At 32.9% G+C, this 19853-nt stretch overlaps 1 protein-coding gene across 1 annotated transcript in view; it reads left to right on the forward strand.

Annotated features, from left to right (window-relative positions):
* Window positions 1–19853, forward strand: part of CSMD1 (CUB and Sushi multiple domains 1) — a 2413561-nt gene that overhangs the window by 1598424 nt on the left and 795284 nt on the right. Inside the window, exon 17 of the mRNA XM_074209535.1 lies at window positions 5616–5737. Coding sequence (XP_074065636.1) covers window positions 5616–5737 — 122 coding nt within the window. The remainder of the gene's footprint in view (window positions 1–5615; window positions 5738–19853) is intronic.

Genomic DNA, 19853 nt, shown 5'->3' on the forward strand with positions numbered 1-19853 from the left:
TCTTAATCAAGGCATACTCTTAATCCCTCAGACCAACAACCTAGGTATCATCTTCAGTTCCTCCCATATTCAATTTGTTGCCAAGGTCTTTTGATTTTGCTTTTGCAACATATTTCTAATTTATACTCTTCTCCTCTCTTATGGCCAATAGTCTAGTGCAGACCATCATCAACTCACTCCTGAACAATTGCAACAGCCTACTTGAGTCTGTCTTCCTCAAGCCCCTTCCTTCTCCAATTTATCCTCCATTTGGTCATCAAAACAATTTTCTAAGGTTCAGATGAGGCCGTGTCACCTCCCTATTTAATAGCTCCAAAATATGACCTTCAGAATAAAAAACAGTATTCTTTGCCATTCAAAATTTTTTATAATCTAGTCCCACTCCTTCTTTTGAAGTTTTCTAACATTTTACACGCTTTCAATCTAGTGACACTTATCCTAATGACTATTTCAGGAACAAGACTCTCCATCTCTAAATTTATTCTGATAATCCCCTATTTCTGGAATGCTCTCCTCACTTTTGTCTTCTTACTGTCTTCACTGACATTCTTTATATCACAAATAAAATTCCATCTTCTCCATCATACTTTCTTCCCAGGCCCTCTTAATTCTAATGTCTCTACTCTTTGTTTCTTATTTATCCAGAAGTCAGCTTGTTTGTATTTTCATGCTTCTTATTTCCTTCATTAGATTGTGAGATCTTTAAACTTAGGGACTATCTTTTGCCTCTTTTAATATCTTAAACACTTAGGACAAAGGCTAGAACATAGAAGATTATTTAATCTTTATTGAATTCTGACTCATTTAGATCTTTTTAAATTGAAAATTTGATAATCATATCATCTATGTTGTTTCAAATTATTGATAAAATTCTTAACAGCACAGAACCCAGCATGGGTCACTTCATTTGCTACCTTCAGTCATGTTGACATTAAATCATTTATAAATTTGTTTTGAAACCAACTATCCAATGAGTTCTGAATGCAACTGTGTAATTGTCTAATCTATATCTCTTTATCCTATCCATGAAAATAGTATGATATTTTTATTATAAAATTTATAAAATGTTAGTAAGCAAAACAAAAATATCTTCCTAACCTATTTGTTTAGAAATCCTGTCAAAAAAGTTAAATGATGTTTATCTGTCATGCTTTGTCCTTGATGAAGCCATATTGACTTTTGGATTCACTGCTTCCCTATCTTGTTATTTTCTGTCTGCTTAAATGGCATCAATATCTTCAAGACATAGTGAATATGGAGTGAGGAAGACATGAATTCAAATTCAGCTTCAGACATTTATTATCATTGTGCCTTTGAGCAAGTCACCTATTTTGTCCGCCTTAGTTTCTTCCTCTGTAAAATGGAGTTAATAACAGCATATACTTCAAAGGGTTGTTCTAAGTATGAGATAAAATTTGTAAGGAGCTTTGAAAACTTAAGGTACTATGTAAATACTAGCCTTTTTATCATTGTTACTATAAAGAGGCATTTTATATATATATATATATATATATATAATATATATATATAAGCATTACTATTTCTGATTAATAGTTATACTCCCCTTTAAAGACTTCAAATTTAAGATTTTCAAGTGAGTTTTAGTGTCACTTAAAAATCTTTTTTTTTAAAATGAGAACCTGGTTTTCATGGTTAACTGGAATCTATTTTTAAATGGTCTGCCTCAGGCGTGGCCAAGGGCAAAAAAACAGAGCAGGTACCCATTCCCAAGGGCAATACCTCTGGTGGACATTTTCTATAAAGCCAATGTGGTAGCAAGGGCAAAATGCTCTTCTGGGGACTTAGAAGAAAAAAAAAGAAAAACAGTGACAGAAAATGTTAACAGCAAACTCTCCACCCCAGCCCCCAACTTTATAGATAGTTAAAATAATGTCACAGATACAATATATTTATATACTTAAATACTTAGGGAGGGGGTGGCTAGGTGGCGGCTAGGTGGCATAGTGGATAAAGCACTGGCCCTGGAGTCAGGAGTACCTGGGTTCAAATCCAGTCTCAGACACTTAATAATTACCTAGCTGTGTGGCCTTGGGCAAGCCACTTAACCCCATTTGCCTTGCAAAAACCTAAAAAATATATTTAGGGAATAAGAAATAGACCTATGACTTCATTAATTTAGGGATCTCCCAGTGAGAAACTTCCTTTCCAAGGGCAAGTCAGTATCTTCTTTTTCACTTAAAATCTTAGAGCATTGACTAAAATATTAAGAGGTTAAGCAATTTGCTCATTGTTTCAAGGCCAAAATCTCTGAGAATCAGTTCTTGAAATTGGCCTATTTTTGGTTCTGAGATCAGCTCTCTGTACTTAAGTAACTATTACAATCTGTATCATCTCCATCTCAATAATATACTAAGTAGACAGAACAATTAACAGTATACATAATACATTATAGGTATTTAATAAATGCTGGCTCTATCTATATAACAGTTATATATAAAATCAAATGTTTTCAAAATATCAGATTGAGAGAGGTAGTCACAATATATATGTGTAGAGGCAGTAATGGTTAGGCAGATTATAATACATTTTATCTTTGTTGTTCAATCATTTCTGTTGTGTCTGATCCTTTGTGACCCCATTTGGAATTTCCTTGGCAAGTTCCTTGCCATTTCCTTCTCCACCTTATTTTAAAAGTGAGTAACTGAGGCAAATAGAGTTAAAGGGACTTGCCTAGGGTCACATAGCTAGTAAAAAGACTGAGGTCAGATTGAACTCAGAGAGATAAATCTTCCTGACTCCAAGTCCAGCACTCTATCATATTGTGTCATGTAAGTGCCCTAGATTATAATAGATAGAGTGATAGAATTTTCAGCTTGTTGTTATATAAGACAGACTCTTAATATTTTAATTTTTCTAATTTTGTGCACCTGGAAAAATCACTTCACTTGTGTGTACCTTGGGTAATTTTTTAGGTACATCAGAACATAGAATTATAGATTTTTGTCTGAAAAAGCATCTAGTCCTCTTTTCACAGTTGAAGATCCAAAATATGTGAAATGACTTACCCAAAGTCTATTAGATAGTAAGGGGCAGAAATAGAATATGTCTAGTAAGCCATAATCTGGTTCTGATCTCCTTTGGTTGTAGAAATTGTAACATATTAATATTATGTATAATTATTATATTTGTATATTTACATATATTTGTAGAAATTATATATATATATATATATATACATAATATAACATATATTTTGGAGAGTTATGTATGCATACCCAAATTTGCTTATAAGAAATATCTACATATATTCAAAACAAATAAAATTAACAGTGGTTAAAAAGTTCCTATTATGTTCATGATACAGATAATATATGAACTGAATGTTAATTTATTCTTATATTAGCCTGCAATTATATATTAATTGCTGAATGTAATATAAAATTATTGCAACCATAGTTCTTAACTGACTGAACATTTTCACTTGTTTTACTTTTAATGCTAAATTTTTTAATTAATGTTGCTAATGATTTTGCTTATCTTGGAAGAGGGGAAATCAGCATCTGATATTCATGATCTTTTTTGAAAACAACTCAAAATTTGATAGGAGATGTACATGTTTGTACTCTGTTGTCTATTGAATCCTTTTAAATCACAATGCACATATCCACTTTTTAAGTTTAAGTGACCTTTTATGTTTTATTTTTAACTTTGAAAATGCTCTGTTTTGGAAGAAAAATATCACTTTTTTTGTTTTTGTAAGGTAGTATGGTTAAGTGACTTGCCCAAGGTCACATAGCTAGGTAATTACTACATATCTGAAGACAGATTTGAATTCAGGTCCTCCTGACTCTAAGACCAGTGCTCTATCCACTACACCACCTAGCTGCCCCAGAAAAATATCTTAATATATAAAATACTAAATTTTAGTATATTAAAAAGGTTGCCATTTTGTAGTACTTAGTAAGTATACTTTAAAAAAGTGCTAAGTTGGGGCAGCTAGGAGGCAAGTGTATAGACCTACATTCAAATCTGTCCTTAGACACTTAAAAATTACCTAGCTGTGTGACTTTGGGCAAGTCACTAAACCCCATTGCCTTGCAAAAAAAAAAAACACAACAATAAAAAAAAGAGTTAAAAAATATTAAAAAAAATAGTGCTGAGTAACTAAAAACTATTTGAGTAATAGGTATGTAGGTTCATAGAATCCTAGATCTAATATTCATCCTTCCTTGAAGAAGACCATGACATCAGGGAGGTGATGCCATGACAAACACACTAATTGAATTTAAGCGAAGGGGGGCTGTTCTAAGTCACCAGCCTCACTTTCTCCTCCAGAGCCATCTAGGTCCAGTGGCCAGATATGAATTAGGACAACTGGAAATGGCCCTAGGTGGAAGGTAAGTTAAGGGTTAAGTAACTTGTCCAAGGTCACACAACTAGTACAGATCAAGTGACTGAAGATGGATTCAAACTTTCATCTTTTCTGACTCCAAAGCCAGTACTCTATCCACTATGCTACCTAATTGCCCCAGAATCCTAGATCTAGATACAGATCAGAATGAATTGATATATTAAAAGAGAAAACATTCATTCTGATTTATTTTTTCTTAACTGGATTTACTTCAGGTAACTATGTCTCATTGATTTGTATGGCCTCATCCAAACTCATGGAAATACTTAAGGCCATTCACAACCTTGAGAATATTACCTGACTTTCAAAAATCAGGGTAAAAACAGACTTGACTAAGTAGAAGGAAATTTAATATTTCCCTACCCCAAAACCTTTGAATCCTGTTCTAAAATTGTTAATGTTTCCTATTTACCTTTCACTGAATATTAGTCAATTAATCAAGAAGTATCAATTAATCAACAAACTCATACTGCATGATTTGCTAGTTATTGTTAATAAAAAGGTAGAGAAATCATGCCTACTCTTGATAAGATTAAGTTCTACCTAGAAGAGACAAAGATGTACATGTAATAAGTTTATACTCAATATGTACAAAATCGATATTTCACCGAAGTTCCATGCAATAGGCCTAGGAAGAGGCAATTGGGGATGGAGTGTAAAGAGCAGCAAATAACAGTTCAAAGTGCTAAAACCAAATCTTGAAGTTTTCCTTGCCTTTAGGAAGTCTTTTGCCTTTTGTGACTGCTCAGATTTGTGATTTTGGGAAAAGCACTTTATCTTTCTGAGTCCTAATTTCTACCAGCAATAAAAAAAGGATTTTTCAAAAATTATATAGTTGTTCAGTTGTTTCCAGTCATATCTGACTCTTCTTTACTCTACTGAAGGTATTTCTTGGAAAAAGTAGCTTACTATTTCCTCTCTAGCTCCTTTTACAGATTAGGAAACTAAAGCAAATAGAGTTAAATGACTTGCCTAAAATCACATAGCTAGTAAGTGTCTGAGCCCACACTTCCTGACTCCAGGTGTACTCTATCTACTGCACCATAAGATAGTTATTTTTAGACTTTTAAATTAACTTAGTAGATTATTATATAATACTATTTAAAGAAGAATATACCAGGGATCTAGATCTAAACAAAGAGCAATTTTATTATTTTATTTTTAACTAATATATTGATTATATTAAAAATGTAATTCCAAAATATTATGAGAAAATGATGTATCATTGTTTTTGTGTTTCTAGCTAGAACATGTGGTTCCAACCTCCGTGGACCAAGTGGGATCATTACATCACCCAACTATCCAGTTCAATATGAAGACAATGCACACTGTGTATGGGTTATCACTACAACAGATCCTGAAAAGGTACATTTTTCTTTTTTATTATTATTATTTAAATAATGATTATCCTTATTCTATCAAGTATTCAAAGTAATCATACTATTAAAATGTCATATATTTTAAAAATATGTTGCTTGAAATGAAAGTGAATATCATTTACATACTCTTAATTATTTAGCAGTATTTATAATTAGATAAATGCTCTTAGAGTCATACATAATATTTATAGTTTCTGATGTACCCCACCCCATTCCCCATGAGGCTACAAATCAATGTTTTCTTTCACAAGTTCTAACTCTGCTTTTAAGTTTCTTGCTTCTGTCTCTTTGGGATTTCTCTCCTATTGTATTAGGCACAGTGGATAGAGTGCCAGGTCTGGAGTCAGGAAGATTCATCTTCCTGAGTTCAAGTCTGGCTTCAGATATGTACCAGATATGTGACAATGGGCAAGTAAATTAACTCTATTTGCTTCAGTCTCATCTGTAAAAATGAACTGAAGAAAGAATAAAAAAACCACTCCAGTATCTTTGCCAATAAATCCACAAAATGGAACCACAAAGAAACAGGTATAATTGAAAACAAAACAAAATGGGGGGAAAAATGGTTGAACAATCAGCAATATTGTATTAAGTTAAAGCCTTCCTTGAAAATACCTATCAGAATGCAGGTTTCAATCCTCCTAGAAATATACTGAATATTTTGCACAAAATAGACTCATTTACTATTATCTTTTAAATCATTGGCTCTCATTTTTCCAATAAAAATCTTCAATAAATAGAATAAAATAATTTAAATAAATTTACCACCTACCTCCATTCTGTTCTTTGATAAAATATAATCAGAGATGTTTTGTTCATTTATTATGTACACATTCCTTTCTTTTTTTAAAAAAATATGTAACTAGTAATTTGTTCAATCATATATTGAGTTGCTAATCCAGTTATGATGTTCAGTTTCTCATTTTCAGAACATAGAAGAGGAAAGCACACTAGTAATTGAGAAGGGTCCTCTGTGACTTTGCCCTTAAAAATAATAATTAGATTAAATGTACATTAACCTTAAGAGTTTGTCCTAATAAGGGACAAACATTAACCTCCAGGGTTTGATTGCAAAAAAAAGAACAAAACAATTAGGTTAACACATACATTTATTAATATTTCTCTAAGCTTGCTAGTTATGCAGGAGTAGGGAGGGTCTGGATAAAGAACCAAACTCCCTAAGAGAACAGCTTGGAAAACTGGATCTTTATTTATTCCACTATCAGAAGGCAGGATCTGAAAAGGTACTTCTCCATAAAGGAAAAGAGTGACCTTCAACTTGGGATGAGTGTGAATATCAGTCACATCTTCTAGGAGGTTATGTATGAGAGGGTAGACTGGGAAGTATGGCTCTTCCCAAATCAAGATTCTTTGTGCCTTATCAATTATTCCAAGACCTCTGCAAGAGTGAAACTCTTTCCTTCAGGATGTCAACATACCCATACAATGGGATTAGTTATTAGAGTTCCACATAACTTAAAATTTTTCTGTGGATTATGGGAATAAGTATCAAGTGTAATGCTGTATAAAATGATATATTAAAGATTTTGTGACTGGCTTCTCAAAGTATTTGCAAAACAAAGTTGGTAGGAGCTGAACAATAGGTAGCTGAATACTTAACTTCTCAAAGTAGTATGACTGCCTTTCAGGACCTACCTTCCCCATCTCTTTCTTTCCTCCTCACCTAGAGCTTAATAATTGTCTCTAAAGAATTGGATAGTGAGGACAGCTAGATATTGCAGTGGGTAGAGAACTGATCTTGGAATCAGGAGGACCTGAATTCAAATTTGGCCACAGATACTTGATACATACTTAGCTGTGTGACCTTGTGCAAGTTTAACCCCAATGCCTCACAACCCCACCCCACCCCCAAAATCGAATATTGAGATGGAAAGAGATCACATAGACTTTATTAGTCCAATTCATAGCTGAATAAAAATGGTTTCTACAGTATATTCTAGAAGTGGTCATGCATTCTCTATTTAAAGACCTCCAGTTAGAAGGAATTGTTTACTGTCCAAGACAGTAATTCTACTTTTGAATAACTCTCATTTTTTAGGAAATTTCAGTTTTCTGGATTGTAATATTAGGATGAAATTGAGAAGGAACATGAACCTGTAGAGCATAAATAGGTTTTAACAGGAACAGGGAAACCATTTTATTGGTTTTAGTGACTGAACAATACACACACACCACACACACACACACACACACACACACACACACACACACATACAAACAGACATACAAACACAAACACAAACACATACACGAAAAGATTAGATTTCAGTCTCCAGGATTATTAAAATACTGTAATAGAAAGTTTAGCTTTACCAGATAAATTGGAAAGATTCTGGATGCAAAGGGTCCTTTTTTACTTTATTTTTTTTTGCATGAAACAAGGAAGCACAGACTGAAATTCATTTTTCTTTGTACTTAAGTAAGGAGGCCTCAGGGCTCAAGAATAGGGGTAAACCTTAAGAATCAGAGCCTCTCTTAAAGAACAGTAGAAACAGGCACTTTGCATATAAATCATAAGAGCTAGGGAGGAGTTCTGAATAGTTTAATAAACTCTGGTCCCAAGGAAGGGATAAAGAAAATGAGAAAAGTAAAGTGGACACATTTCCTATAATACCTACTGGATCATCTTAATGAGGGATTGCCACTTTTCATTTATTACACAGAGGTGGAATTTCTTATCCTTTGTAATTAATACTATGTATAAATGGGATAGCATAGTGAAGAGTGAGATGGAGGGAGAGACAGGGAGGGATTGCCACCTGGTGATTTATTACACAGAAGTGGAATTTCTTTTCCTTTATGTTTGCTGTTTGTAGAGATAGAATTTCATAGTAAAGGGATATATGAAGCAAGAGTCAGGGAGATTGAGTTCAAGTCTAGCTGCTTACATGACTATGAGATCCTTACCAGGTTTCTTAGACTCTTAGTGTCCCAGACAATTCTTAAGTCTGTAAAAATGACTGAGCTTTTGCAGTTCTACATTGGTAAAAGAAATTTCTGTACTTCCCTATGCCAGTTAAATTAGAGATCCACTTTTAAAAAATAGTAATACTACTGCTCAACAGTAACAGCATTTCCTAACTATTCTGCGTGAAGAATCTATCTCATCAATAATTTCTAGACATTAAAGGGTCAGCTGAAAGGCAAAACAGAACAAAACAAAATTTAAAAAAAAGATTGCATACAATGATGTCCTATACCTAAACTTATATGCAAAGCAATCTATTTAACAAAACTATTGCCCAAAAAACCTTAATAGGAATTTAAAATGGAAAATACTAGGGGGGAAAATAGCTTTTCTCAGTGGTTATATAGATTTTACCATTAAATGAAAGATTATTTTTACTTAAGAGTTCAAATCCTTACTGCATAAGATGACTTTAGATAATAAGGTTGGTGATTTTTTGGTAGTTTCACATACTAATTTGCAATTATGATAGTACAAATTAAGTAAGAAACCCAGTAAGTTATGTTCATTATCTGGTTTCATTTGCTCTAAAATGAATTTCTTTGATTTAGTCTAAGTGGAATTGAGACCCCTCCTGTGGAAAAAAAAATATCTGCTATATATTTGCATTGATTGAATTTTTTTCAAATTATAGTATAATATTCAGTGCTCTAATTGCCCTAAGATGAGTAATGCAAGTATACATTTCTTCCTTTTCTAATTAAAGTGAATACTTCTCTGTGCAAAACTAACATCTCTCTCCATTCTTAGAATTTATTAATCTTTTTTTCCCTGATATCTTCTGCTAAATATGAACTATAAGGGTGGCTAGGTGGCTCAGTGGATAAAGCACCGGCCTTGTAGTCAGGAGTACCTGGGTTCAAATCCAGTCTCAGACACTTAATAATTACCTAGCTGTGTGGCCTTGGGCAATCTACTTAGCCCCATTTACCTTGCAAAAACCTAAAAAAAATATGAACTATCCATCTTAAAATTTTCTTATCCATCTCTCCTTTTCCCTTTTCAATTCTACTTTATATTATGTTTATTTGAATCATTTTTCATCAAGCTTTTTAGATGGTAAGCCCCTGGTACAGTATTTATACAATATAGTACAGTTGAAGATAGGCTGAATTTCAAGTCAGGAAGAACTGAGTTCAGATCCCTTCTTAGATACTTTGCTAGTTATGTTACTCTAAAAGCATCACTTAGTCTTTCTGTGTCTCCATTTCTTTATCTATAAAATTCTGGAGTTGTACATGATGATACCTCCAACTTTCAATCTTTGAACCTATTATTATCTCATTGATCTTTACAATGATGCACAATTCTAACTTATTGGCATCATTAATCACATTTTACAGATAAGGAAAATAGGTCTCAGAATTCATAGAATCATATATTCAGAGCTAGAAGTGATTGTAGAGGCCATTGAGCAGAATTAAATGACTTGCCCATAACCTTATAACTAGTAAATAGGAGGGTAGTATTCACACCAAAATCTTTTTTTTAAATGTTATTAATTTATTTTTTTCCAGTTACATGCAAAGATAGTTTTCAACATTTATCTTTTTGTAAACTTTTGAGTTTCTACCTCCTTTCCTTCTCTCCCCCCTCCCCAAGATAGCAAGTAATCTGATATAAGGCTATACAAGTACAATCATGCATGCTATATTTTCATATTAGTCATGTTGTAACAGAAGAATCAGATCTAAAGGGGGAAAAGCCACAAGAAAAAAAGGAAAAAAATGAGTTTTAAAAAGTGAAAATAGTATGCTTTAGTCTATATTCAGACTTCTTAGTTTTGTTTCTCTGAATGTGGATGGCATTTTCCATCACAAGTTTTATAGAATTATCTATGATCACCGAACTGCTGAGAGGATCTAAGTCCATCTTAGCTGATAATCACACAATGTTGTTCTTAATATGTACAGTGCTCTCCTCTTTCTGCTGTCTTCTGTTCTCATGGTTGTGATCACTTCACCAAAATCTTAACAAACATTAAATCCATTATTCTCTTCTATACTATTCTCTCTGTTCCAATCAATAGGAAATAGGATATATTACTCAAATTGAATGCTAAATATAATTTCATGAATATTTCTAATATTAGGGTATCAAGACAACTTTCCAAAGTCCCTCTTGGACCCAGATTTCTAGAAAAGTCTGGCATCACCATCAGGCAGAAATATTAACCTATATGTTACTTTCCTAAAATTCAATAACATACTGTTGTTAGAATTATTCAAATTGTTTGTCATGATTCAGATAGTTTTTCCCTTTTGGTTCAAAAGAATATAGTGTGATAACTTCTGCTTCTTTCTTCAGATATTAATGCAAGAGGTATTGCTATTAGAATTCAAGTTGAGACAAATTTCTATGAAGGATCCCGAATATTTCACCCATAACCTATAAAGTTTCAGAGTTAAAAGGGACATCAGAGGAAACTGACTCCAAAGCATACTCAAAAAAAAAATGTTCTCAAGTCCATTTCCATTTTTTAGGTATGCTTTGGAGTCAATAGAACAATATAAAGGATAGAGCTCTGGCCTTATAATCAGGAAGATTTGCATTCAAATTCCACCCCAGACTCTGGCCAAATTATTTAATCACTCAGAATATGTTTCCTCACAGTTGTGAAAAGAGCTAATGAGATAATGCATACAAAGAATTATATAATATGACATGTTTTCATCTTTCATCTTTCTACTGAGCTCTGGTCTGGCATCTCTAGTTGTCTGTTGGGTATCCACACCTCAATGTGCTTTGGCATCTCAAACTCAGCTTGTCCAAAAACTAATTATATTATCCTCTCTGCCCTGATCCAGTCCTTCTTTTAATCTTCTATCTCTGTCAAATACTTTGTCATTCTTCCTTTTGCCTAGTATTTAATTATTTTGTATTTAGTTAGTTTCTATAAATTTTAATTTATAGAAAAATTTATTAACCTCATATTTATGCTATATATATATATATATAGTTTTGCTATATCCTCCATTAGAACATAAATTTGAGTAGAGATTATTTCATTCTTTGTATTTGAAATTCTAATATAAAGCACAGTGCCTGATTTACTCCTCACTGATTTATTGATTGATTGACAGTGCTCTCACTTTCCATATTTTTTTTGCTAAGTCTCATTGCTCATTGCTAATAGAAATTGGTACCACCAATAAAGATTAAGAACTCTTATGAAAGTGAAAGAATTCACTAATAGCCCTGGAGTTGAAATAGCTCAGGATTTATTTCATACACCTGCAAATTTCACAGATTAAAACAAAGGACTAGGTGAGGTGCCTGAGGGAAAGAGTAAAAGGAGAGCAGCCAGAAGACCTAAATGGGCTGAGACATAAGTGAGACCCCTGCCATGTAGAGGAGGTCTTAAACTTGAGGACAGACTGAACAACAAAGTTTTAGGTGAGAATGCCTGAGTGAAAGGTAGGAAGGTGTTAGTGGCCTAGGCTGGGAGCACAGGGTTCTAGCTTAGAGAAAAAAAGAAAGAAGGAAGCAGACTTCTTACTTATGTGCATTTCCATAGTGGGTTGGACCAAGGTGGTGTTTGGGGAGTGATTTAGAACCTGGCTTCAGATAGTTTCCAATATGCACACCAAGGAGTGACCAAGACAATGACAGTGTACATGCTAGTCTTTCCTGTCTCAAAGGGTGTGATCTTTATGTCCAATATGTCATTTCCTGTGGCATAAATTGATTGTCACACCTGCATATTCTAGCATCTAGTTTGACCCACCATGAGAGCATGGCCAAGGTTAAAAGTAAAAGTCAAGAGGAAATATTTTAGCAGTACAGAGCTTTATAAGGAGCAGTAAGATTACTGGCTTTCAACAGTGCAAAATGATTACAGAATCTGTTTTCAATTACAATATTTCATATAACCCATAATTCCCTGTATCATTATTGGTTCTGTCTTCCTAATATCTTTTGTATTCATCCCTTTATCTGTACTCAGACAACAAATATCCTAGTTCAGTCCTTTCTGAATCATTATAGGAGTATCCTCATGACTCTTTCTTCATGTAGTATTTTGTCTCTCCAACTAGTTCGCCACCCTGCTACCCAAATGATATCCTTAAAGCAATGTCTAACCATGTAGTTTTTTTGTTTGAGATTTTTCTGTGGCTCTCCCTTGATTCTGAATTTTTAAAAAAGTAAAATCCTTTTACATTTTAAGCCCTTCACAGTCTAATAACATATTACCCCTTCTCATACTCACTGTATTTCATATAGCCAAGCTTCTTCGATGTTCTCCTACACATCAGTCTAATTCAAGCTTCCTTCCTTTAGAATGGGCTATCTTCTAGACCTATAATCTACTCCCTTCTGGAACTGAAGAACTTTGGATAGAAACTTACCTTTTGTATTTGTAAGTTGATCATCTACCTTGATAACTAGAACTAGGTGATCAATGTTGATTGATCAAATTGTCTTCTATACATTTTACGAAGATATTAGGTTAGGGGAAATGTACTCTCACACAAGGTAAGGCATATCACTTTGAAATGTTTTAAGATTTTTTTAACATTAAATATAAATTTACTTTTCATTTCACTTTCCAACTTTGTTCCTTCACTAATTCTGCCCTCTGGAACCAAACCAAATAAGATAAGCCTAATCTCTTACACAAATGTCAATTTTTTATTTACATGAATATGACTACTATATTCTATCCCCAACCTTCGTTTTTCTCTTCTTCTCTCTAAATATCTGCTATTCTTTCAAGCAACTCTCAAATGACATGAACTCAAGAATATTCATGATCATGTTGTCTTTCCTTTGGATGCTCTTTATCTTCCAATGTTCTTCAGAATATCAGAGATTTAGAATTGAAGTGATCCCATGGGTAATTTAGTTAAATTCCTTCATTTTAGATATCAGAAAGAAGTGACTTGTATTAAATAAGAGGTTCAAGGTTCATTTCCACATACAACTATGAAATAAGAAAACTTATTCAATTTTTATTAAATCAGCAGATGTCTGTTATACTACTGCTTTCAGGGGAAAAAGATAATCCCTGCATCTACAATTTCCATTTTATGATGAATAAATATGACAATAGCCATGTGATTTGACTTGTATTATAATCAACTCCATGCAATAGAGAGGCATTTTTATAATTGAATTTTGTCCTTTTTTTACTGAAGAAAAACCTACTGTTATCTATTTAAAAAGTAATCCCATATGTTCTGTGTTTTAATAAAATTTGTTGAAAAAAAACAGGTTTGAAATAGTCACTGTTGATTGTAGTAGCAGCCGATTCAATTAACTGTTAAGGTTCAGTAGCAAATGGAAAGGTTGGCAAAATCCTTAAGGGCATGAGTGTGAACACTGGACATTTGAATCTCTCTTCTTTTTATGTTATAACATCCTCCCCAATGTTTGTTTCCCACCTTCCAAAGAGAAATGATGTATTCTAGACTCTAAACCTACAATTTAAACGCAAAACCAAACAGAAACTTTTAAATAGATGAGATGAAATTCATCCTTACCCTCTTACTATCCCCAACAATTAGGATAAAGGCTATAAAAATCTCCCATTCACATCACCCTTTCATTGAAGTCAGACATGTTCTTGCATTCCATATTCTCGAGTGGTATATCATCCCTCTCTGGGAGTCTTTTGTTTATTCCTCCATTACATGATTAAATTAAATGCTATTTCTATATGTTTTATTCTACATGGTTAGCTCTAACAATTTACTTAAACCTCTAGGGAGAATGATCTAGGAAGAATAAGAGGAAATAAACTAAATCTGGACAAGTTGCCTAGAGAGGAGAAAATGAGAAAGCAAAGTATTTTTGTCTATTCCTTGTTTAACTTTAGATATTTCCAAATAATATCTCAAGAGTTAATTCTCAGAAAACTTAGTTAATTCAGAGCATTAGATAGAGAGAGGGATTAGACCCATGATATCAATGATATAAGGGATACTCTCTACCAGTTCAGGTTAGTCCTTTCTCTGCAAATTAGCCCCAAGAGAGTTGTCTGGTGGGGAGGTGTCAGCTACATAGCGCACAACTCTTCCAGGTGAAGCCCAATTCAGATTAAAATATAATTGACATATTTAACCACATAAATTAAATAATTTTAAAAAGAAATAGGCAAACATATGTGGTTTTCTAAGTCAATATATGGATGGTTTTGTGGTCCTGTTTCTTTTTTGAATTTGAAATGAATTTAGTATATTGAGAGGTTAAGTGGGTGCCTTGCTCAGAGTTTCACAGCCAATGTATGAGTCTCTATCCTCTATTTGATTGTATGATTAATAGTTAAAAGTGGATAAGTTTGAATTTCAACTAATTTGTAGAGTAGAAATAGTTTCTGAAACTAGTCAAAGAGGATGATCTTGTTTTATTTCCTTCAAATTGAAGACATATTGTCCCTGAACTCCAGGACAGAATCTGTAGAATGTCCTTGGAGGATTCATTCCATTTCAGTGACAAGTAAAGCATGTTAAGAAACATTTATAAAGGGGCAGCTAGGTGGCATAGAGGATAAAGCACCAGCCTTGGAGCCAGGAGTACCTGGGTTCAAATCTGGTCTCAGACACTTAATAATTACCTAGCTGTGTGGCCTTGGGCAAGCCACTTAACCCTATTAGCCTTGCAAATAAACCTAAAAATAAATTTATAGGGATGAGGAATAACTATTTTTCTCCTCCCAAATTTCTAAAAGTTAAATATTGGATTTCTTTCATTAGATTTGTATAAACCAATTCCTCTATTCCACAGATTTGTTTTAAGCACCTATTTTATGTGAGCTACTGCATGAAAACAGAAGCTTTAACTGCAGCATAACTTCTTAATGTGAGCTATATGGGCTCATTAAGCCTCATTTATAATAGGAATAATCATTCCAGTCATAAATAAACTTAAATGGATTTTTAAATACTGAATGTGTCCTGTATCCATAGATTTGGTGTTCATAAAAGAAATAAAGAAGTAAATTTTTTATTTTAAAAATTCTATCAATATCTTCAAAACCTTTCATCTTATATAATTTAGAACTATGGTTAAAGAATGAGTATTTTATTCTAGGCATGTTATTCCCTATAGAACAGTTAATACACACAAACATATATTTTATATATATATATGTATGTCATGCTTTCTTAACCATGTGATTTCAAAATTCTTCTAGTATGCCTATAATTATATGATGTACATACTCTCTAGTACAACTCTATTAAATCAATCAATGATTAAATGACTTACACAAAGTCAATTTGTGGCAGCACTGAAACTAAAACTCAGATCCATTGAACCACATTGATTCAATGTTATCGTCACTACATGAGGACAAATCTTTATGAGAATGTATTAGATTTCTTCCATAAGTTCAGCACAATGGCCTGATATTTCTTTAGGTTAATTTTCTTTATGGAAATGTAACTGAAAAATAAATAGGATAAGATGACAGGGAAAGATTGAAGAGATTATCAATGATGAAGAGATCAGCATCACTGAAGTTCTGCTTTTATTGGTCACCTAATCATAGGATTTCTACTTTGATAACTAAAAACAAAGATAATAGAATCAAAAAGACTGCCCAAGACAGTTATATACTATCATAGATAAGTTAGTCAACATACCAGACATACAATTAACACTCCAGTCATATTTTTGCAGATGTCTGCATTGAATCTTCTACTTATAGCCAAATGGCTCTTTGGCTAATAAGCAAAGAATCTGTTAGATATAAATGTTTTATAATGTTTTCTTTCTCCCCACTTTGGACATTTGAATAGCCTTTCTGTTCCTTGGACATATTTTCTTACTGTGTATCTCCCACTTATGGATATAAAAATTTCAATTATATAAGGTAAAAATGCAAGAGCCATTTGGACAATATATCTGAAGCATAAGATGCTTCAGTGAAAGAGAAATTCTTTTCATCAGATTTGTAAGAAGTAGACAAGGTACTACAGGTCAACATACTGACACTTGCACAAATACCCCTAGTTGAACACTACTTAGACACCTGAAGGCATCTCAATTAAGCAGAATTTCCATCCAAATTAAGTAGCAGTCATTGTCATTAAGTATAATTAAGCTTAATTCGATTCCTTGGGAGACAGTCCAAATAAGCAGGCTTCCTGATTAAATGCATCCTGCTTATATAAAAACTATATTATATATTGAGCACTAGAAAGAGGAGTATTCTTATAATGAAGCCTGACAAACAGAAATGACAGCCAAAGTCTTGAATGATACTCAAGGAGTGTAATGCTATGTGTTATCATTTTAAGGGTTGCTTATTTTTTGTGAATAAAAAAGTCACACTTTCCCTTTATTTGGAATGTTGTATTTATGCCAATTGCAAATAGTCATCATAGGTTCTACTGTGGGGATCATTCTATTCTCTAATATTGATTTATATTGTGCTATGTTGCTTTTTTGTTTCTTTTTAATTTTTTTGACTTTAAATACCTGCTGTGTATTCAAATGGCATGTCATGCTTCAATTTATGCCAGGCACCAGGAGAAATTTTGCCTATAATGGAATTAATGTGAACTATTCAGAACTTCACTACAATTAGATATATTGTAGATCAACATAATGTTGTGGAATAGAAATTGTACAAAATAACTGACCAAACAGAAATATAATGTATATGTTTATAACTTGTTTATATGTTTCCTAATTTTGAAAGTATAAAAGCAAATAGAAAAAGTTAATTTGGAAAGCTATGCCATATATTTTTCTTATTCTATCTTTATGTATGAGTTTTATTTTTTACTTAATTATTGAATGATCTAATATAATAAGATGCTTTCTATGTAAAATAAATGTCCAGATATTTGCTATACAAAAATTAACTCCGCATTAACTTATTTCAAGCTATTTAAAATTAAACATGTCACCATTAGGTAACTAGACAACTAGTGTAACATAAATATATATATATATATATACATTTACATATACATATGTGTGTCTAGTGTGTGTTTCTATAGAATGTCACCATAGAAATAATTTTCACAGATTAAAAGGAGACATGGAAATGAGAAATATAATGATCCAGCAGAATTTTGTTACTGTTAGTTCAATAACCTCTGCTTTTCCAACCCAGCAGTCATGAATGAATCCATTCAAGGCCTTCATTCATTCAGGCTTCCATGTCATTGAACACCTTTGAAGGAAGGTCAGATCCCATACTAACACCCTTCACTGCACATTAACTATTTTTCCTACCCATCATTACTCTTCTGACTTTCTCTTTGCTTCAGTATCCATAGATAGATAGCCCTTGTCATCTACCCACAGCATTCACCTCTCATCTCAGGACTTCTAAATTCACATATTTTTACTGAGTTCATATGACCTTTCAAAAGAAAACTTTAGACCTTCAACCTTATTTTCTCCCCATATCTGTCATTCTGCCATCTCCATCATATGCTTTTCTAAAAGTCTCCATTTCCCCCTGTCTTTTATCACTCGTGATTATTCCAGAAATATCATTGTACATTTATTATTACTATTCCAAGCTAAAAAATGATGAGGACCAAACTTGTCATCCTCATCCTGACACTGTCATCACATCAAACTGTCATTCTTTTGAGAATTCATTGCCTTATCTATTTTTCCTAGTATGACATCAAATACTTCTATTTTAACGACTTACTTCCAAATTTTTCCTATATACTAAATTGTTACAAAAGTTTCATTTTTCATCCACAAGCTCTTGTCATTTTATCTCTCTCCTCCATCAATAGCCAAGTAAAATTCATGTATTTTTTAAGCACCTATTGTGTACTCTATACTGCGTTGAGTCATAGAATATGAGAATGACCAAAATATAAGATATCATTGGTTTTTTTTTCCACAAGTATTTAAGATCTACCTATTGTATACAAAATAGTGTGATATGCTAAGGGATATTTAGGGGGGACAGAGAATGACAACATTCAACTCCTACCCTCACAATATGCCAGGGAGATAAAATGATAAACTAGTAACATACAATATTAAATGAATGAATGAATTAATGAATTGATGAGTGAGCAATTCTTAAAGTTGTTATTTTTTTTGTTGACTAGATTCTATCCAAGCCTAGAAAAATTGCCTGAATCTTTCTCTTTTCATTCTAAGTCTCTATCTCTCTCTCTCTGTCTGTCTCTGTCTTTCTTTTCTTGTTTTCTTTCTTTCTCTCTCTATCTAGCGCTATTATTTTTCTCTTCTGAATTTGTTTCTGATATATGCTGAATGTTTCATTTTCAGTTTTCTGTTGATAAAATGATTTCTCTTAGATATTATTGACTTCTTAAACTATTTATTGACTCTGTAGTGTTAACCATATTAGTTTTCATTTCTGTTATATTGGAATGAAATAATCATACTGGAATATTTTTTTAAATCTAGATTTGAGGATTCTCTCTGATTTCAATTTCTTAGTAATACACACATACTTCAAGGTCCAAATCAAATGATTCCTTCCTGTCAGAATCAAAATTAACTCAGATTTTGTGTGAGTCCAAATATGCTACCCCCCCCACTATAACAAACTCACTTTCATACTGATGCTTGGCCTGTAATGATTGGCAAAAGCATCTCATTTCCTTTATTATGTTGTAAGAGCCTCAGTAGAAGGGATTATAGATTAATCAACATTTTTATTTCTCATTACCTAGTATTACTTTGCACACGGAAGACCAACATTTCTTTTTGTTTTTATTGTTTTTACGAGGAAGTGGGGTTGAATGATTTGTCCAAGGTCACACAGGTAGGAAATTATTATGTGTCTGAGATCAGATTTGAGCTCAGGTCCTCCTGAGTCTCTCCATTGTGTCACTCTGCTGCCCCAAATACACATTTGTTAATGTTATTTTAATGAGAAAGAATCTGAAAGACAATGAAATTAAATGATTTATAATTAACAAATACTAACCAGACAAAAACAAAGAAAACCATTTAAAAAATTTATAGCACAATGGCAACTAGGTAGCACAGTGGATAGAACACTGGCCCTGGAGTCAGGAAGACTTGAGTTCAAATCCAGCTTCAGACACTTAATAATTGCCTAGCTGTGTGACATTGGGCAAGCCATTTAACCCTATTGCCTTGCCAAGAAAAAAAGTAATAAACTGAAAGCTATTTCTATGGTGAACAAAAAGTCCTC

This window comes from Macrotis lagotis, chromosome 1, assembly GCF_037893015.1.
Source record: "Macrotis lagotis isolate mMagLag1 chromosome 1, bilby.v1.9.chrom.fasta, whole genome shotgun sequence".
Taxonomy (NCBI): Eukaryota; Metazoa; Chordata; class Mammalia; order Peramelemorphia; family Peramelidae; genus Macrotis; species Macrotis lagotis.